The following is a 21,422-nucleotide window of genomic DNA, read 5'->3' as shown; positions in this document are numbered from 1 at the left end:
GTATCGTACTGTATGGGAAGAATGATGAATACAAGTTTGGAATGCAACCTTGTTCTGCTTTTAAGTTTGTGGCATTCTGTGCAAAATTGGAGCAAGATGGAAAAGAACATGGGGGGTCAATGTAAGAAAGACTCCATTGAAAAACATTTAACGGCAAGGGAGAGACTGAATGTTTAAGTAAAACTAAATCATAAGAAAGGGCACTTATGGGCGAAGAAGGTTAAACTCTCTGAAAATGGTAAATACAAGTCATCTTCAATGTGGCTTTGACCATTAACTTTGGTATCCTTGCGTTGAATCCCATCTTCAACTTGATACCTGTAACCCAATTATTAACACTGCAATTGTCAAGTTGTGTAGCAAAAGAATCCCTTGAACACACTTTTGCCTTATGATTACATTTGGCTAGGTTTCTTCGAGGAGAGACTCTCATAATGTTGCATTTGGGAAAATCGTTTGAGCTCAACATTCAATTTGGCCTTCACTCTTTTTCCTAGGTTTTCTTGAATTCCTTAGACCCAAAGTCACTTTTGAGCATACAAATATTACTATCACAATTGAGAAGATGATAATCAAGGATTATGAGTCGAATGTCATTAAGCAAAGTGAGAATAGTGAAGTATACTTGTACAATGATCGCCATCTTCTTTGACTAGGGTCACAACACCATCTTGTAATATAGCACTCTCTTCTAATATATAACAAGATGTTACATAATGGGATGGCATAGAGGCCCAACTTAGGAGGACTAACATGCACCCCAGTGTCACAAAGTGTGAGGGTACACCTGTAAGTAAACAGGTGTGTCACAAGACGGGCACCACATGCCACTAGAAAAGAACAGACTGAAAAGACTTTATTCACTTCAATAAAAACAGAACTGAGAGAGAGAGAGAGAGACGACTCGCGACACGGAGTGGCGGAATTCCACCCCAGAGAGTATTGGCCCCAAACCTTGGCACCCCTTTCGGTATTTCTTTATATTGCATCAACTCAACACAAGCCGGTACTCAAGACTCTGCACCTCCAAGAAGCATGCCAAGATTGAGCCCTTAGCACATATTTAAAGGCCCTTGGCCTATGAAAAGCACTTACAGTGAAAAGCCTTCAAAACTCATAAGCTCTGGTCCAAAAGCAATGCCAAAAAGCTGCCAGCGTAATTTACGGAAATTCGTACAGCCTGCCACATCATCAGCTAGCGTAATTTTCGAAAATCTGCCACGTCATCAACAACTACGCAATTTCTTTTGTGTGTGTGTGTGTGTGTGTGTGTGTGGGTCCTGCTTTATTTCCTTTATGTCACATGGGGCCCCATCGGACGGGGTCCCCATAAGTTGGTAGGACTTCTTCTTCTGTTACTTGTTTTTCTTAGGGTTTAGGCCCCTTGGTGGACATCTACAAGTTGACTTCCTTCTTCAGGGCTTTGACACGTCAACAGTTTGTGACATCTCCCCTTCTTGAAAGAGAGTAATCGTCCGTAATTACAGCATACCTGCAAAACAACTCAAGTTAGCTCAAAAATTTCCGAGGAACATTCCGAGGGACAATCAATTTGCTCTCTTTGTTAAGGAGTTAGCTTCTCCTTTCGGCTGTTTTGATCAAGGAGTTAGCTTCTCCTTTCTGCTCTTTTGATCAAGGAGTTAGCTTCTCCTTTCGTCCAGATCGGAACTCTTGATATTCCGGCGTAGTAAAATTAGCCATCACACCCAAACCGCACTAATCTTCCACGAGTGTCTTGATGCACTAAAATTACATACCCAGGCAATCTCATCCAATTAGGAATATTCAGTGGTTGGCACATCACAATGCAACACAAATGCTTACATATGCATGTTACAAGACACAACAAACGCCGCCGCTGAGCACTCCCCCGAGACAAACGGTCTGCAATATAAAGATACTCAACGACTACCTCATCACCCCCCCCCCCCCGCAAATAACCTAAAAAGGTCCGGGCCATGACCTGAAAGGACTGTACAACCAAACGCTCCCCAAACCGCAGTCTGCGTCGCTTGGAGGTTCAAGCATACAACCAAACGCTCCCCAGGCATCGGCCTACGTCGTTCGGAGGTTTTCTAGCATACAACAAAACGCTCCCCAGGCATCGGCCTGCATCGTTCCGAGGTTCAAACAATACCAAAACAATATTGCTCACTTCTCCACCCGGGAGTAAAATCATCAATTATTGGAACCAGTAAAACTAGAGTCAAACAATTCAAATCGGAACCAAGACAGGTTTAAAACAGATAGCATCCATTTCAAACAATACTTTCTCAAACAATGTTCAAAAGTCCCGCCTCCTGCACCCGCCGCCTCCTCCCCCCGCCTCTCTTCATCTACCGCTCCCCCCCGCCCCTCCTCTCCACCTCTTACCCCTGCTCCTACTCCCCCCCCCCCCTCCCGCTCCAGCTCCACAGCCGGCCCAGGGGGCAGGGCCATCTCCGGCTGCTAGGAGATCTCTTGGCAGCGCCTTTGCCACGAGTCGCTTGGCAAGAGAGGGACAGCCTTTCTTGCGACTCCCACTACAGGTACAGACGTCTCCTTTTGCAGCTATCCCTCGTGGTCTAACGAGCATCGACTTGTGGCGCCGATGAGACTTCTTCGACTACGACTTCACTCGTTTTCCCGACAACCCATCAACAGACCATGAGGCAGCCTGCTTCAGGGTCCATGTTCTGTTCCTTGCAGCTAGGGGGATAGAGGCCTTGGACTCAACGGTTGGCTTCTCTTTTCCCCTTTGCGGTAGGGACCAGACTGAGTGGACTCTCGACTCGGTATTGGGGTGGTTACACGCACAGGTCCTAGAGTTCTCTCACCGCATGGGAGAACTAGGAGTTACAGACATGCTTCAAACTTTGTGGCCACTGGCCAAGTTTGCGATGACCCCTCCAAGCAGCAGAATGTAGACACATTGTGGTCTACTTCTTTGCCGATACGCAGTGATTGCCATGCTATGTACACATTCATGAGGACTCCTGGACAGATGCGGATTACTCCCTATCCAAGCCAATCTCGAAGATAGCACGTTTCGCTGCTATGGCAGCATCTGTTCTCTCTCGCTCCCCATGAGGATCGTCTCATGGAATGTGCAGGGACTTGGTGGGCCCTCGTTTCAGCGTCAGCGGAGCGACTTCGTCAGGAGCTTCAACGCTACCTTGTGGGAGGAGAGATTGATCTCCTTATGCTTCAGGAGCACCATCTGTGAGAGAGCCGCATTAGACGTTGTGGCAGCTCTTGCGTGGACGATATGATACTTTTTGGTCAGCTGCTTTTGGACCTGGAGGCATTCAGGGTGGGGTATGTATGACTATTGTGGATTCTTTGCAGCGGGCCATTGTGGGCAGAGGGATTATTGTGCCAGGCAGGGCTCAGTGGATTACTATGCAGATTCAGGGTTGCCTTGTGGGCTTCTGAATATCTATGCGCCCAATGTGGCGAGCGCTCCAGCAGAGTTTTGGTCACAAATAGTTGAGTCTCTGTCGCAGGCAGAACACTGGTGCATAAGGGGTGACTTCAACATGTTGGAGGACCCTTCTGACAAGATTGGTGGTAGCCATGCTACTGTGCATGGAGTTGAGTTGGCAGCTTGGGAGAGGTTTTGTATGACTCTGAGGGTCTCGGATGTATGGCAACACTCTAGTTTTGTGAGGCCCCAAGTCAGCCTTGCCTTCTCTCGTTCGGACCGCAGAGTGGGAGGAGTGAATCTATAGCGGATAGATCGCTTCTACACTAGTGACCATTTCAGTGACTTTGGAGAAACAGTTGGCATTCTTGCAGGAACTTCCTTCTCGGACCATGCACTAGTGATCCTCACAGTGGCAGACACGCAGAGGAGAGGGAGCGTGATGCTTCGCATCCCAGAGAGGGTCTTGCTGGACTCTGCACTCAGAGAGCGAGTAGAGACTCTCTGGACAGAGAGCTTGGACAGGCAAGATTCTCCTGCTGACAGAGTGGCCTCAGGACTAGCTCAAACTAGTCGTTTCTTTCTCCAGGAGTCTTTGGCTCGCCGGGCTGCAGCGAGAGAGGAGGAGCAGCGTCTCAGACGGGGCATTGCTTCGTTGCAGAGGATATAGGAGCAGCATCCAGACAGTCCTTGGTTGGAGAAGCAGCTACAGCATGCTCGCAAGAGCTTGTTAGCACAGAGGAGCGGCGACATGAGTTTGCTTTCCATCGACAGGCATCTCACTAGACACAGGTGGGCGACAGAGTGACTGGTGCTTTTTTCGAGGCAGTGGGACCTCGGTATTCACATGCCAAGGTCAGTCAGTTGAGGAGGCCCGGCGGGTCAGTTGCTTCTGAGCGACAGAGTTGACTGGGACTTTCTAGAGGGCACTCTACGCAGGATGGGCTTCTCAGATGCTTGGAGCAAAGGGGTGTCAGCTTTGTACAAACAGGCTCACAGTCAAGTACTTTTGGCAAGAGGTAGAGGTGATCGCTTCATGCTCACACGTTCGGTCAGACAAGGCTGTTCTCTTGCCCCCTTCCTCTTTCTGTTCTATGCGGAGGCGATGAGCAGGTTTTTGGTGTCGCAGCAGGTTGGTCTACGGGGCTTAGCACTCCCTATTCGGGGAGATGAGTTATTGGACGCTAAGTTTGCCGACGACTCAGCTTTGTACTTAGATGGCCATGAGGCCAACCTTCACAGGTGTGAGCAGGCTCTAGAGACCTTCTGTTATGCATCTGGCGCACTGATCAACTGGAGAAAGACAGTGGCTTTCTCGGTTGGTAGTGCTCCTGTGCCCGATTGGATGCCAAGAGAGGGTTTTAGGTGGATTCCCCCAGGGACTGCAGTTCGGTACTTGGGCTGTCAATTTGGTTTGGACTTGTCTCCCGAGCAGCAGATTGCTCCCCTCCTCCTATCTATCAGGAGGAAGTTGTTACACTGGAGCTCAGCACGACTTTCTTTGGCTGGCAGAGTAGTAGTGGCCAACCAGGTGTTGTTAGCAACTATGTGGTACATCCTTCTTGCTGGATCTTCTCGAGTTCTTGTATAAGCCAGGTAGAGAGACTGTTCAGGAACTTCCTTTGGTCAGGACGTGACACTCAGATAGCTCGAGCCAAAGTGGCTTGGCAGGTCATCACTCTTCCTTGTTCACAGGGGGGGCTTGGGATCATTGACCCAGCACAGCAGAGCAGAGCCCTTCTTGGGAAGTTCATAGTCAGAGGACTTCTTCCAGGTGAGGAGCCCTTGAAGGAGTTCTTGCTACAGCGGCTTCGTGCTAGGGTGCCTCAGGCTGGAGGCCCCTGGCGACCTTCGACCAGATGGATCTTCACAGAGATGCGCAGAGTTGGTTTGAGCAGGAGACTGGAGGACCGCTTCGCTGTGAGTTTGCTTCGATCTTGGGAGCACTTGCGGCGAGGTCTGGAGCAACGACAGCCTACTTGCACGGAGGAGCGCCTACGACAGCCCCTTGTTTGGAACCCCATGGTTAGCACTCAGAGAGGCCACTTGGTTGGTAGTCGGCCTCATGTTTCCTAGGTCCCATGGCAACGGGTCCAGCGCGCTCTCTAGGTGACTGGTTAGAGTTTTCAGGCTTGTCAGAGGAGTTGCAGGGATTCCAGCTACAGGCCATGAGAGGGGTGCAGAGCATGTGCCAAGACATCTCAGAGGCAGTTCCAGCTGAGTGTGTAACCGGCCTGTTAACTTCAAAAAGGACGGTAGACTTTACTTCAAACCTTGATTTAGCTTTCACCCATTATTAGTCGTCTATTCTATCTGTGCTATAATGACACAAGAGAGGGGACTGGGATACAGATGCTAGAATGCATCTGTATGCGAGTCAGACACCAGATTGGCCCCTAAATAGGCGCCCCGTTCGGTATTTCTTTATTCTTTAAAAGAGGGAATAAAAGCTGTGGTTCCCTACAAGCTGCCCCGCACAATCTGGGCTGAATTTCTTCTATTCTGGCCCGATTTCAACAGCATAACTGTACTAGGACCCTTCACAGTCAGTATCCCCACGCATTAGATGACTTTCCTGATGCATGTGGACACTTTGCAAAACCTGGCGAGAACCTGCAGCATGCTGAATTCTCTGTTTTCTGCCCTGAAAATGCGCCAGATCACCTCTACAGTGGTCCCCTCACGTCCCCGAACCTCCTGGGGGTATTAGGGTCCGTTTAGGGCCGAAACCCTAAACCTGCAAAAATACACAGCAGGCTGTAATTCCCTGTTTTGGGCTCCGTTTCGCGTGCCGGTCGCATCTGTAGCAAGTCCTCAAGCTCCCGCACCTGTAGGGCTACTTGTCCTTTGAATCGGACAGGATTTTGCACGTGAAACCTCTCCGAATTCACCTCTACCTGCGGGGGATTAGCCGCTAGCTAATCTAGTACCTGTGCAAGAGGCTCTTGCCTCGGCAATCGCGCATGAACCCACACAACTGTACATTGGTCAATTGAAAAGCCCACTAGAGGGGCATAACCATAAAGAATAGGGAGAGCGAGAGAGCAGTGAGAGGTGTGCAGGTCATGACATCCTGCACCTCACTGTACATAGAGGGTAAGCTAGCACTCCATTGAAGCTCTCCCACCTGTGAGAGCACTCAAAAACGAGCTCACAGCTGAAAATCACGTTTTTGCCTTCTCTTTAAGTAGTAAACTGGCCTCACAGTGCCAAGTGTCACTCATTTGTGCATTTTCCCGCTTTAGACTCTCGGGTCTAAAAATATCTCACCTGCAGCCTCTGTTGACTTGGCCACAAAGTAACAAAATGATCCCCATGTCAAACTGCACGTAATGACGCGAAGACATTTTGTTGTCCAAGAATAGCAATCCCTAAAATTTAGGAGTTTCTACCATTACATTCTTCTAGGTCATCTGACCCTCTTTGTACACTGCAGCCACACCCAGAACTGAAATGTAGCCTATGTAGCAAAGGATTCCGCTTTGGCTGGCCAATGACCCCACTTTGGCTAACCATAGTCCTTGTCCAACCTTAGTGCTCTTTAGCCCTCGGGCCTAAACTCTCTCTGAACAGTTCCACACTGGCTATGCAATGCAGGGCAGTTAGATTTCCAGAGGGGTGTTTCCAAAAGGTAAAACAAACGAAATTCCCTAAAGAAAGAGAAATAAATAAAAATGGAATTGCCACTGGCTGGTGACATGAGTGGCTCACACCTCTCGAGCCAGTAGCACCCAAGTGGATGGGAGCCTTCACACGATTGGAGGTTCTCATCTCAGTCTGGGCCTGCTCAGAGACTGTTCCATCCCTTTTCTTCGAGCTACAAGCTGTCCACTGGCACGAGTACAGTGGGATCCTAGAGAGTGGCTTTGGAGGGACCTTTCTCTTCTGCAGACCACCCAGGTGTCCCCGTTCTTTCAGTACACTGTTCGACTGGGACGTCACATACTAGCAGCACAGAGAGAGACCCGCCCAGCTGCAGCACCTCATTGGCAGGAGGAGGGTCTCACAGCTGAGTTCTTGGCAGCCTTCTGGGAGAGGTTGTGAGACTCCAGACAGCCGAGGCGAGTCACCTTGTTTCAGTGGTTGGTCGCACACAGAGCTACAGCAGTTGGGAGTTGGCTAGTGCATAGTGGTCTCTCGGCCGCATGTGCAGCTTGTGACCATCTTGTGGAGAGTCAGCGTCACTGTCTTTGGGACTGTCCTTTGGCACAGCAGGTGTGGCTTCGTGTTCTTCGACTGATGCCTGCTCTTTCCACGGCTTGACAGTACACTTGGGGAGCAACAGCTTGGTCCACGCTCATGGGCCCGGCACTTCAGTTTGAGCTATCTTCCACCAGCAGGAGGGGCAACCTACACTCCAGCCTGCCACAGAGCTTACTCCACAGGAGTGGTGCAGTGAGAGAGAGGAGTCTTGAGAGCTCATCAATGGCCTGACACTCTGGTTCATCTGGCGGGCCCGTTGCTTCCGCATCTTTGAGGCTCGCCTTGTGCCACCAGCAGAGACTGTTCCCGATCTTTGGCTAGAGCTGATCCACACTCTCAGAGGACAGCTCGAGAGACTACAGGGCAACTCCGACCGCATGCGGGAGCGCAGAGAGGCTTTCCTTCGACTATGGCGTCATGGGCCTTTCTACACCATGGTCCAGGGTGTACTCCGATGGCACTACCGACCACCTGTGTGGCTTTTCCCTCCCCCCATTTCTTGATTTAGCCCCATTGTACATATGCTAGTTTTTCAGTGGGAGAGTCTCCCCATCATGGTTGTTGTAGCCCTCTCTTGAAGAAGTGGTTGTAGCCCTATGGGCAGTTTCATTAACTAATAGAAGGATCTTTTTCTCAAAAAAAAAAACAATGTTCAAAAGTATCTAACTAGAACACAACTAGAGAGGTCATTCAGGGTTTTGTTCGGACAACCGAACTTTCAGGACAACGAGCTTGCCCATCTGCATCACGATGATGGTTCGGTTCTGAACCTGGAGAGTTGCATCATTCTTGTCGTGCCAGGGCATGCCCAAGAGAATGTCGCAATTGCCCAACTTCATAAAGTGGAAATTGGCTTTTCCATGATAATCTTGTATAGTCCCTGGAAGTGCACCAATGAGCGGTACCACTTTCTGAGTTTGCCCCATGGCTAGCTCAGCTTCAATTTCTCCACCCTCTGCATCATAATCAAAGTACATCTGCTTCAAGAATTCTAGATGGATGAAGTTCTCCATAGCTCCGGGGTCAAAGAAAATAAGGGCTTTCAAGCCGTTGACTTTTCCATAAGCTCTGCATAATTGATTGAAACTCTCGAGGTATAACCATAAATATCGGGTACCAGTCCAATAGCAAGTCTAGCCTTCTTGGCCGGAGGTGGCCGCGGGGATATGTCTAACGTGGGAGCAAAAGGTTTCACTGAGGATGTCGAGGCTCGCTCAGGACATGTATTGAACGTATGCCCTGTTTGGAAACATTCAAAGCATCAGCCTTCTTGTAACAAGGCGTCTTGTTGACGTCGTGTCAGACGAGGCCGTTGAGGTTGGATTTCACGGGATTCCCGAGAATTTGTTCGTTGTTGCCGGGAGTTCTTATTGGTGGCCGGAGGTTCTTTTGTGGTAAACTCCAACTTTCCTTTCATGAGGTTGTAGCCGACCGCAGCATGGTCCATAAGCTCTTGCATGGTAGAGACTTGCTTGAAGAGAATATTCCTGCAATGGTGATGGTAGTCCAATGGTGTAGCGCTCGCACTGTTCCTCCAAGGAAATGAACTTAAAGAAGAACACCGGAAGGCACACGTCGAGAAACCTTTGGTTATAGTCGTCCATGGTTTCAATGGCAAGCATTTTCAAGTTGCCCCACTCTGCCAAAATCCAGACTTAAACATCGAAGTCATGTAACTACGTGCAAAAACTGTCTTGAAAGCTTGCCAGGTCCTTGGAGCATGCGGTTGTGTCGCGATTGAACTCCACCATTGCATAGCATTATCTTTAAGAAATCCCGCTGCTCGAGAGATCTTGGATTCTTCTATAGTTCCCCAAAGCATAGATATTGTCGAATTGCTGTAGGAATTGCAATGCTTTCTTGTGATCTTTCACCCCGGAAAAAGTGAAAAATTTGACTGTCGTGCCACCATCTTTGAAATATTTGGGTTGGTTAGGCGCATATCCCGTGTATGGATAATAAGGGCATCCATATGGGCTCCAACCATTGTAGCCTGGTGGCGGTGGTGGTGGAGGTGGGGGCAATGGCAGTGGCAAAGGCGGTTGCACTGGATCAGGGTCAGATGGCTGCACCATATTCCTGAAGACTCCCCCGATCGCAACAGACGGTTCAGAAGGTTGCCGGTTGGAAGCTCTCATACTTTCTGGTGCCGGAGGAGGAGGTACCACCTGGGGCATCAGAAGGGGTAACAAGTAGCTCAAAAAGTGTTGAAAGCTTTGCAGCATCGGAAGATACTGCTGAGGATGCCGCGAAAGAATGTCGTGAAGCTCGTTGAGCAAAAATTGCAAATATTCTGCCGAATCCATAAATTCCAAGTCTTGGGTTCTTTATGGCTTATGCCATGTAAGACAGAGCGATGAAGACGGGAGCGAGCCCGATGCGCGATGAAGTAAGGGTGGGAGTGGCTAATAAATCCGGGGACGGAGGCCGAAGATACCTCAAGTAAAATTCCAATAGCTCTGTCTGCTCTTTTGTAGACCGGTATGCTTTCAGAAAAGCAGATGCCTGATGCTCTGATACCACTGTCACAAGACGGGCACCACATGCCAATAGAAAAGAACAGACTGAACAGACTTTATTCACTTCAATAAAAACAGAACTGAGAGAGAGAGAGAGAGACGACACACGACACGGAGTGGCGGAGAGTATTGGCCCCAAACCTTGGTGCCCCTTTCGGTATTTCTTTATATTGCATCAACTCAGTACAAGCCGGTACTCGAGACTCTGCACCTTCTCCAGGAAGCATGCAAGAGAATGAACCCTTAGCACATATTTAAAGGTCCTTGGCCTATGAAAAGCAATTATAGTGAAAAGCCTTCAAAACTCAAAAGCTTCTGATCCAAAAGCAATGCCAAAAAGCTGCCAGTGTAATTTACGGAAATCCGTACAGCCTGCCATGTCATCAGCTAGTGCAAAACGCAGAAATCCGTACAGCCTACCACGTCATCAACCAACGTAATTTTTTAAAATCTGCCACGTCATCAGCAGCTATGCAATTTCTTTTGTGTGTGTGTGTGTGGGTCCTACTTTATTTCCTTTATGTCACTTGGGGCCCCATCGGACGGGGTCCCAGTTGGTAGGACTTCTTCTTCTGTTACTTGTTCTTCTTAGGGTTTAGGCCCCTCGGCCGACATCTGCAAGTTGACTTCCTTCTTCAAGGCTTTGACACGTCAGTAGTTTGTGACAGGTGCGTCGTGGCAATCTTCTAGAACTTCCACAAGGTAAGAGTCTCGTAAACTAATGCCAAAAGAGGCACCAAGGGGTTCCTTTCATAGGTGTTGGAACCCCCTTGCAATAAAGGGTGTCACAAAATGATGACATGGCATGACCACCCCTACAATCCGTGGCAGATAGAGATGGGGAAGCAGGGGGGCTAGAGGGTGGAGAGGGAGGGGAGGGGGGATCCATGGGAGGGATGGGGGGAGGTGGAGAAGAGGATGGAGGTTGGGGGGGGGGGGGGGGGGGGGGGAACGGTGGAAGGCTCGGGGGGAGGGGGGGCTGTCGGTGCCGAGGCTGAGGTGGAGGGTGGAACTGGGGCCTCGTCCTGCTAAAAAGGGTCGAAACGGTTCCCTGTGGGCACCCACTAATGCTAGCTTGGAGTAGGATGACCCCCAGGCGGGGAGGGCTGACATGGTGGTCCTGTTGACATCGACCACGGACTTGCAGCCAGCCCTCCTCTGCCTGGGTTCCAGGCTCGGAGGAAGAACCTATCTGAGCACCCTATGTCTCTGTCAGCCGAGGCTGGGTCTGGGTCTGAGGACAGGCCTTCGCAAGATGGCCCATATGGGATGCCGACAAATGAAGCACTGATTCGGGAGGCCCAAATACTCCACACTCTGGCGGAGCCAACCACCACTCACCCAAGGTAGTAGAATGACCTTTGGAAGGGTGTGGGTGTCTTGAACCAAAACGCGTACGGTAGGTATGCTAGCTGCCTTGGCAGCTACAGAGGCTGCTGTGCAAGGTGTCTCCAGGACAATCCCAATCTCTGAGCCAATCCTGAACAAGAGCGGGAGGTACTCTCTCCTAAGACCGGGGAAGCAGACTGAAATGGGCAGGTCTGCCTCCTGGACTAGAACATCGGTAGCTGGGTCGAATCCATGACACCAAAGTCGAAAGTGAGCTCATATTGCTCGAATGGCCAGGGGGCTCATCGCTATGACCTTGGATGCCATCTCGGGGGTCTCAACCTCTATCTGATAGTAGCTACGTCCGAGGAGCTGAATGTCAATGATCTTGCCCACCTGTGCTAAAAGGCGGGCCTGAAGGAGATCACGCACCTCTCCTCTGCTGGGTCAGGTGTCGATGATCTTGCAGATGACGAAGGTCGCCTGTAGGAGCTCCACCTCTGCTACGAGGCTCGCTTGCTTTGTCGACAAAAGAGATGGTGGGCTCTGCAGGGTCGGGCGAGGGGGATTCTTGAGAATCCCTCTGGGTGGAGCATGAGCCGCCATCTATGTGTTGCTGTGGAGGAGCGAGAAGCGAAAGGAGACGTCCCTCTAGAAAAGCCCCAACAAGCAATGTCAAGAATCCAAAACTGTCGGAGCAGGTTGAAAGACGCCTAAGAGGGGGGGGGGGGGGGGGGGGGGGCAATGAATGAAGGGGGGGGGGCGAGACGGGCGGGCAAGAGCGCAGCAAGCAAGAGGGGTAGCACGAGGGGGGTGGGCCGAAGAAGCAGCATGAGGGGGGGCTAGACCGAGGGGGATGGAGCAAGGGAGCGCCAGGGGGGGCTGGAGCGAGGGGGCAGCACGAGGAGCTGAAGCGAGGGGGGGCAGCGCGAGGGAGTGCAAGGGCGGGGGCTGGACAGCCGCAGTGAGCCTGAATCGTGTACTCGCTGATTTTAAAGTCGCACTCTCTGCAAAAGAAGAAAGAGCCAACTTAGCCTTGTCGGACCAGCAAGCGGTCCCCCAAGGCTCATAATTAAAGGCCCAAGGCCAGAAAGCATCCGATACGAAAAGCTGGCAACAAAAAAAAGTTTCCTAAATTCCAGGATGTTTGGCACCATGTTTGTACAAGTGCCACATCATCATATTTTGAGGTTACAAACATGTTAGACTTCGTTTCGGCCGCTTTCAAGCATTTTGAATAGGTTCTCTTTCACTGGAATGCCACATTATCACATTTATGACACCCTTTCCCCCATGGCACGAGGATGGCACATTATCAAACTTATTTTCTTTAGCTCTCCATACATGGCTTCATCATCCAGCCAAGCTATATGAATAGCCAGCTATAACATAGATTACGTATAGCATCTCATCACTAGTAGAGTATAGAGACGAGTGGGTGGGCCGATGAAGAGGTAGAGGATCGGAGCAGTCAGCTCTCTAAAAGGGAGCCAGAGACGGAGGAGCATTACGTTTGTGGTTGTACATTACGTTTGTGGTTGTACAATGTATGATGATATTTAAGGGAGATACCACTGCTTACTGTTGGAGGGCTTTGGGCCTCTACATAGAGTGATACACTTTGAGAACAAGTGATGTTTGGGATTCTTTCTCTTGGAGCTCCAATGAGCTGAGCAAGCATCTTGCGGGAAACGAGTCACCACCAGCCACCGCCATCAAGGCAGAGTACGGTTATCATCTTCTCTTTTGTTACACGGACAAGTACACGTAGTGCTACTTATACCACTCCTGCTTCATCGCCTCTAAGTTCTAACACAGACACACTATTGGGATCCTTCATTTGCCAGAGGTGTCACCTTGGATAGAGCAGCATTGCTCACCCGAGTGAGACGGCCACGTCAATCCAAGAGGAGACTTGGTCACCCACATCAGAATAGATGAGATCATCGTTTAGTGCAATCAAAGGTTGATGCCACGACCAAAGTTACACAATAACGGAAATGTCAAAGTCGATGCGGAAGCGTAGAGACCATGGGGAGAGAGAGAGAGAGAGAGAGAGAGAGAGAGAGAGAGAGAGAGAGAGAGAATCAACCTTGGCAATGAATAACCGAATGTGTATAAAATGGAGGGAAGGGGTTGCTTTTATAGCAAGCCTAGTCAATTGCCCTACCCTAGACTTTGACAAATAAGTAAAATAAATACCTAAAAGCCAAACTAAATAATGGGATCACTTTGGGCAGTTCACTTGAGATGCCTAAACTTTTAACACCCTCTCTGCAGCTCATAGTGGACATCAATAGTGAGACCAATCGATGAAGAAGCTACCATGGACACCCCAATAGAAGGCCTTGGACTATTGGATACACCTCAGTGTTGCTCTCCTCAACTTTGTACCTGAAAGTAATGCCATCTTGAGCATCGGTTGCCTTTGTAAAAACTTTGAACTGTAGACCATACTACGTCCAATAATCCCCATTCGTGAACTATGAACACATCACGTCCAAAATATTAAACTCCAAGATAATGAACTGTTGGAACACATTCTGTCCATAATCTGACCAACAACAATCAATTGGCTAGCCCATCCACAGTATTTTAGATGTCAGATTGGTTCCCTACCAGGTGCATGTGCATTGAACTCCGACCTACGGGTTCAAACACCAATAACTTGGACTCCAACACAAGGGTCCAAATTAATTATAGGGAGCATTGCTTGCCCCTCTCTGCCACTCACAAGCCTCTCTCTAGCTGAAGCTAGTGGTGACATCTGTCATTTGACTAGAAATCTAGCGTCGAGGCCACTATGGCCACCGCCACATGTGCCATGTCGATCTCCTCTGTCAAATCTTTATTACTGTAATCTCTGTCCGGCTTGCCTTTATCCTTGTCTTCAAGTGAATTCTTGCTTTTGCCTTTGGCTTCAAACTCTCGAGCCAAACAAAGCGTCGAATCACAATCATGACTGTGGTCGTACCTCTCGGGTACCGAGGCAGCTAACTGAGTATTGGTAGTTCCATCCGTGTCCAACTGACCTTTGCCGATGTTCTCTAGCAAACTCTGCCATTTGCTTTTGACTTCACAAACTTGAGCCAAACAATTTGCCGGGTTCCTTGAGAATTGTGCCGGTGCACAAGCCGCTAAATAGATGGTTGACGATCCGTTATCCATAGCTTTTGGTTGCTTTTGGTCGATGTCGTCACGAGCTCTCAAGCAAGGGAGTGCCTTGTTGAAGTTGCAAAACTTGGTATCTTGTACCTTTTTGTACTCCAATAGGCCCCAAAAAATCTCCTCGCCGCTCCAAATTCCAAGCTGTAAGAACTCCAAGTTGATGCCAATCCACTCCTCTGCAATCCAATTTCCTGCCCCTTCAGCTCCAAACTGGTCAGGGGTATTTAGGGCACGAGGACTTCCAAAATTGGTTCAGCTCCAAACTAGTCGCCTCTCCCGAGCTGCAAGATTGGCACGAAGCCGCTCCCACGTACAATGCTCGCCGCACCCTCTGCTTCTATTGCCTTCTCCAAAACCCAAGTTGTCCCTCTCTTTAGGCCAAACTATGCCACTTCATCTCCCCAAACCGCTCCACAATGTGTCTTTTCCAAGCCGCTCCTAAGGCTCGGCATGACCACTCTACAAACTCCAAGCCTCTCTCTTGCTTGCCACTGGCAACGTTTTGAAACGCTGTAGGTAGGCACCGTTGGAGGAGAAGCAAGGGCCGGGTAGAGGTTGGCTACAGACAGCATTTCGAAATGCTGTCGCGATGGAGAGAAGCGCATGGCTGCCACGCGTTTCAAAACGCAAGGACTGAGTGGGGGAGATCGGCGCCGTTGCAGGGCGGACTTTGGCGTCTCAAAACGCAAGACAGTAAGGGGGGGGTTCGCAAAGTCGCTGCAGTGGGTGTGGGGTGAAGATGACCGCGCTACTTGGGGACGGGAGGAGAAGAGGACCCCATAGGGGGACTAACGCCCAGCATTTTGAGAGGCTTTTGCAGAGGTGGATGTCGCCGACAAAACGTGAGTGGTTCTCTTCTCCGGGATGCTTCTCCTCCAAGGGCTTCAAGCATAGAGCTTCACCAAGAGCTTTGATACCATGTCAAAGTCGACGATGCGGAAGCGTAGAGACCAAGGGGAGTGAGCGGAGAGAGAGAGAGAGAGAGAGAGAGAGAGAGAGTCTCCTGAACCAATCAACCTTGGCAATGAATAACTGAATGTGTATACAATGGCGGCAAGGGTTTGCTTATATAGCAAGCCTAGTCAATTGCCCTACTGTCACAAGACGGGCACCACGTGCCGATAGAAAAGAACAAACTGAACAAACTTTAGCACTTCAATAACAACTGAACTAATAGAGAGAGAGAGAGAGAGAGAGAGACGACACGCGACACGGAGTGGCGGAATTCCATCCCAGAGAGTATTGGCCCCACACGTTGGCGCCCCTTTCGGTATTTCTTTATATTGCATCTACACAGTACAAGCCGGTACTCCAGACTCTGTACCTTCTCAAGGAAGCATGCCAGAGAATGAGCCCTAGCCGCATATTTAAAGGCCCTTGGCCGAAAAAGCAATTACAGTGAAAAGCCTTCAAACTCAAAAGCATCTGGTCCAAAAGCAAAGCCAAAAAGCTGCCATGTAAATCACGGAAATCCATACAACCTGCCACCTCATCAGCCAGCGCAAAACGCGGAAATCCGTACAGCCTGCCACGTCATCATGTCACCGCAATTTTCAAAAATCTGCCACGTCATCAATTTTTGTGTGTGCGGGTCCTGCTTTATTTTAATTCTTTTGTCACTTGGGCCCTATATGACGGGGTCCCCATAAGTTGGTAGGACTTCTTCTACTGTTACTTGTTCTTCGGCCGGCATCTGTAAGTTGGCTCCATTCTTTAGGCTTTGACACGTCAGCAGTTTGTTACATCTCCCCTTCTTGAAAGAGAGTAAGTCCGCAATTACAGCATATCTGCAAAACAACTCAAGTTAGCTCAAAAAATTTCCGAGGGACAATCAGTTTGCTCTTTTTATTGAGGAGTTAGCTTCTCCTTTCTGCTCTTTTGATCAAGGAGTTAGCTTCTCCTTTCGTCCAGATCGGAACTCTTGATATTCCGACGTAGTAAAATTAGCCATCACACCCAGGCCGTACTAATCTTCCACGGGTGTCTTGATGCACTAAAATTACATACCCAGGCAATCTCATCCAATTAGGAATATTCAATGGTTGGCACATCACAATGCAACACAAATGCTTACATATGCATGTTACAAGACACAACAAACAACGCCCTTGAGCACTCTCCCGAGACAAACGATCTGCGTATGAAGCTACTTAACGACTACCTCGTCACTCCCCCCGCAAATAACCTAAAAAGGTCCGGGCCATGAGCTCAGAAGACTGTACAACCAAACGCTCCCCAGACCGCAGTTTGCGTCGCTTGGAGGTTCAAGCATACTACCAAACGCTCCCCAGGCATCGGTCTGCGTCGTTCGGAGGTTTTCTAGCATACAACAGAACGCTCCCCAGGCATCGACCTATGTCGTTCGGAGGTTTTCTAGCATACAACGAAACGCTCCCCAGGCATCGGTCTGCGTCGTTTCGCGGTTCAAACAATACCAAAACAGTATTTCTCACTTCTCCACCCGGGAGTAAAATCACCAATCAATGAAACCAGTATTAAAACCAAAGTCAAACATTTCAAATCGGCACCAAAACAAGTTCAAAACAGATACCATTCATTTCAGACAAATATCAAACAGGATCACCAAACAAGTTCTCAAACAAATTCTCAGACAAAATTCAAACTTAAAAAGCAATCTCGACATCAGCCGAGCTCGAAAGTCGGCTGACTTTCCATCCTGAAACCTGCACCAAAAACTAGGGTTAGGTTCCTTCCATGAGGTCATAGCCAAGCACAACATGGTCCATCAGCTCTTGGACAAAGAGTGTTTTCGTTGGCGGCAATGGTAGTCTCAAGATAGCAATCGAACCGGACCTCCAAGGTCATCTACTCGTGAAGAGACATCTACTGAGAGATGTCGAGAAATTTCAATTTATAATCTGCTAGGGTTTCCATGGCAAGCATTTAAGGCAGTGTAACAGGGAACGGGGGGAACACAGCCCAAACGTTTCGAAACTGCGTTCCGCACGAGTCCCGTTCCTGAAACGGAGATGGGAACGGAACGTCGTTTCGGAACGGGGTGTAACCGGAACGGTGTTCCGGAATGGGGAGAACGAGGCGGAACATGAGACGGAACGGTGAAACGCGGGGTGGAACCGACAAAAGTAGGCATTTAGGGGCAAAAAAGTGGGCTTTTGGGGGCAGTTTTGGGGCTTTTTGGGGAACATATTTGGTGCAGTTTGAGAGCAGGTTAGGAGGCAGATTTGGGGGCAGTTTGGGGTTGTTTAGGAGTGTATTTGGGACTAAGCTGAATGGAGGTAATTCAAGCCTTACTTTAGTGGACCATTCCGGCCACGTTCCCGTTCCGGCCCCCCCTCCTCCTCCCCATTCCCGTTCCCGTTCCCCATTCCCGTTCCGGGTAACTATGATTTCAGGATACCCCACTCTGCCATAAGTTGCACTCCAAAGGAAGATGTCAGAAACCATATAACTTCGGGCAAAAAAAATATATCTTGAAAGCTTGCCAAGTACTTGGAGTATGCTGCTTGGTAGCTGTAGACATTAACATTTGCATGGTACTGCTTCTGAGAAAAACAGTGACTTCAAACAAATCTGGATCCTTCTCTTGCAAGTGATCTTAATTGGCTTATGCCCTGTAATACATCAGCGGTGAAGACGGGAGCACGTCCAATGCGCGATGAAGTAAGGGTGGAAGTGGCTAATAAGTCCGGGTTGGAGGGCGAAGACAATAAAGCTCTATCTGCTCTTTTGTGGGACCGGTATGCTTTCAGAAAAGCACACGCCTGATGCTCTGATACCACTGTCACAAGACGGGCACCACGTGCCGATAGAAAAGAACAGACTGAACAAACTTTTAGCACTTCAATAACAACTGAACTGAAAGAGAGAGAGACGACACACGACACGGAGTGGCGGAATTCCACCCCAGAGAGTATTGGCTCCAAACGTTGGCGCCCCTTTCGGTATTTATTTATATTGCATCAACACAGTACAAGCCAGTACTCCAGACTCTGCACCTTCTCCGGGAAGCATGCCAGAGAATGAGCCCTAGCCTCATATTTAAAGGCCCTTGGCCTAAAAAGCAATTACAGTGAAAAGCCTTCAAACTCAAAAGCATCTGGTCCAAAAGCAAAGCCAAAAAGCTGCCAGCATAAATCACAAAAATCCGTACAGCCTGCCACATCATCATGTCAACGCAATTTTTGAAATCTGCCACATCATCAATTTTTGCGTGTGTGCGAGTCCTGCTTTATTTTAATCCTTTTGTCACTTGGGTCCCATCATACAAAATCCCCATAAGTTGGTAGGACTTTTTCTTCTGTTACTTGTTCTTCTTAGGGTTTAGGCCCCTCGGCCGGCATCTGTAAGTTGGCTCCACTCTTTAGGCTTTGACACGTCAGCAGTTTGTTACACCTACCCAAGACTTTGACAAATAAGTAAAAGAAATACCTAACAGCCAAAGTAAATAATGGGATCACATTGGGCAGTTCACTTGAGATGCCTAAACTTTAACAGGAACGGGGGTGTCTGGAATGTTTTCGGAACACGGGAATGGGGAGGAAGGGAGGCGGGGGTGGGGGGCAGAGACCGGAACGGTAAACTTAAAATAAGCTTCAATTAGGCTCAATTCAACCTATATTTAGTAGAGAGCCACACACACCCATTAGTCCAAGGTAGAATTCTTTTAAGGCATGCTTTGCAATGATGCTTAAGTCTTAAGGCTAAACCGCGATTGCACCACGTGCTGACATGGTAGCCCAATCACTTTCTATAAATTCAACATTTGCATTCCATTCAGCCGTTCTATGTTCCAACTGTCGTTGCGGGTCGCGTTTCGCCTTGCATTCCGCTTTTGGCCTGAGGATGAAACACTATTCCGTTCCCGTCTCCGTTTCGCGAGTGAGATCTACCTGGAAATGGGTTCCGAAACGGGAGGGTCCATTCCACACATTCCCTGGTACTATAGCTACAACATCTCAGTCACACAAACCTACGTCTTCCCATAAAGAAGACACTTCATAGATATTTCAATGATACCTTGTATGTTCATACTTACACATTTTTGGAATACACGATACAAGAACAATTTCTTTATTTTAAAGAGAGATTGTGTGCCACAAAATCTTTTCGTACTTTTACTGATCGAAGAGTTGCAAAAACCACTCTATGTTGAACATAGAGAATTTGCTCCTACATTTCAAAACTTATATCGTGATTTTTATTGCCTACTATGAAAAGTGAAGTTAAACAGTATGTTTTCTCTTGCTTGATTTGCCTAAAGATTAAATCGATAGATAGCACAGTTCAACCTTCAGCTTTAAGCTTGCTTTTCTGTTTCTCTCATATGAAATTTCCTTTCCTTTATGTTATGTACTGATTTGGCCTCATAGGCAACGTTGGCCTTTTAGGGACTCTCTCTCTCTCTCTCTCTCTCTCTCTCCGAATCACTTCCCGTTGAAGATATGGGTATGGTGAACCCTTTCCGTCTCGACGTGAAAGAATCGCATGGGAAGTAAGTTAAAAAATTCTGAAAGACACAAAAGCAAAATATTAAGTTCGGGATGGATTCAAGATATAAAGAAGTGGTTTGGAAGATGGAATGCATTACACTTGCTTCATGATGTCTTGATAGGCTCAAAAGTGAATGAGGCTTATTTACAACACAAATGTAACGCAGCTTGGGAGAAATCCTTGGAAGATGGAATGCATTACACTTGCTTCATGATGTCTTGATAGGCTCAAAAGTGAATGAGGCTTATTTACAACACAAATGTAACGCAGCTTGGGAGAAATCCGGAGATTCGCACTTCATGCATTGCACTAGATATATTGCCCCCAGCTACAAAACCATCTTCTTCTATGAACCAGGGAACTGGACCCACCCTTACATGGTTGAGGCTTGAGCCTCTCCCCAACTCTCATTCTCTACAGTGCGAGGAAAAGGACATTGCAACACTAGCGAGAGTCCACATCATATTTTGACCTTTGAGGACAACTCTCTCTCTCTCTCTCTCTCTCTCTCTCTCTCTCTCTCTCTGCTCGCGCGCGCGTGTGTGTGTGTAAGAGTTCATATTCCTTTCTTGCGAGCTTTTGAGTTTTAATTGAAACCCACCCACCTACCCGGTTCTAAGAGTTGCCATTTGGATGCCATCATAAATTTGTACTGAGATTTGCCTCAAGAGACCATTTTTCGCCTTTTGGAAGGCATCTCTCTCTCTCTGTCTCTCTCTCTCTCTCTCTCTCTCTCTCTCTCTCTGTGTGTGTGCGTGTGTGAGCGTCTGTGTGTGCACGCACATTCATCCATACCGGAACAGGGCAGGAAGAGGATAGCGGTTAAGAAATTGATCTGCAACAGCATCAGACGGCAAGCCTGTGAAACACATAAAAAAGCTGCTGTGATGAAGTGGAAGTTGAAACTCGTTGAGGTGGGCGAGAAGATTAAGAGAGGTCAAACACCTGGGGTTGAATAGAGGAGGGACGCATCAGAGCGCAGAGCGGAGAGGTCGAGTCCATCTACATCCATGGTTATGGCAGTCTCCATGCTTGTTCGCTGTACACGTACCCACTGTATGACACTTCCTTACAAGGTGGCTTATTGTTATGCGCCATGTGGCTCCCTATGGCTGGACCTACTATGGGAAGCTGTCGATATGGCTCGAATTAAATCTAGAAACCAGAGGAATCAAATGAGATTCGATGATAAAGCTAATCCCGTAGATGCTCAAAGAGCGAGGTTTAGAAGGCGGCTACGCAGGGTCATAGTGGAGGGAATGTGAGATGAGGGCAAGGCAGCTCGCGAGGGTGCATTGGAGGGACTAGTATGTGACCCACTCGTTGCT

At 48.7% G+C, this 21,422-nt stretch overlaps 1 protein-coding gene across 3 annotated transcripts in view; it reads right to left on the bottom strand.

Annotated features, from left to right (window-relative positions):
- LOC147441253 (ARM repeat superfamily protein) overlaps positions 1 to 21,197 on the bottom strand; it is a 167,340-nt gene extending 146,143 nt beyond the window's left edge. For all 3 annotated transcript variants that reach the window (XM_086482940.1, XM_086482941.1, XM_086482942.1), the window contains exons 1-2: positions 21,040 to 21,197; positions 20,890 to 20,953 (exon numbers count right to left, since the gene is read on the bottom strand). In XM_086482940.1, coding sequence (XP_086339066.1) covers positions 20,890 to 20,953; positions 21,040 to 21,124 — 149 coding nt within the window. In that variant the 5' untranslated portion in view covers positions 21,125 to 21,197. The remainder of the gene's footprint in view (positions 1 to 20,889; positions 20,954 to 21,039) is intronic.
- Positions 21,198 to 21,422: the final 225 nt, after the last annotated feature.

Source organism: Adiantum capillus-veneris, chromosome 15 (genome assembly GCF_014529385.1).
Source record: "Adiantum capillus-veneris isolate H3 chromosome 15, ASM1452938v2, whole genome shotgun sequence".
NCBI lineage: Eukaryota > Viridiplantae > Streptophyta > Polypodiopsida > Polypodiales > Pteridaceae > Adiantum > Adiantum capillus-veneris.
The sequence above is the reverse complement of the archived record's forward strand: the minus strand, read 5'-3'. Positions and strand labels throughout refer to the sequence as shown.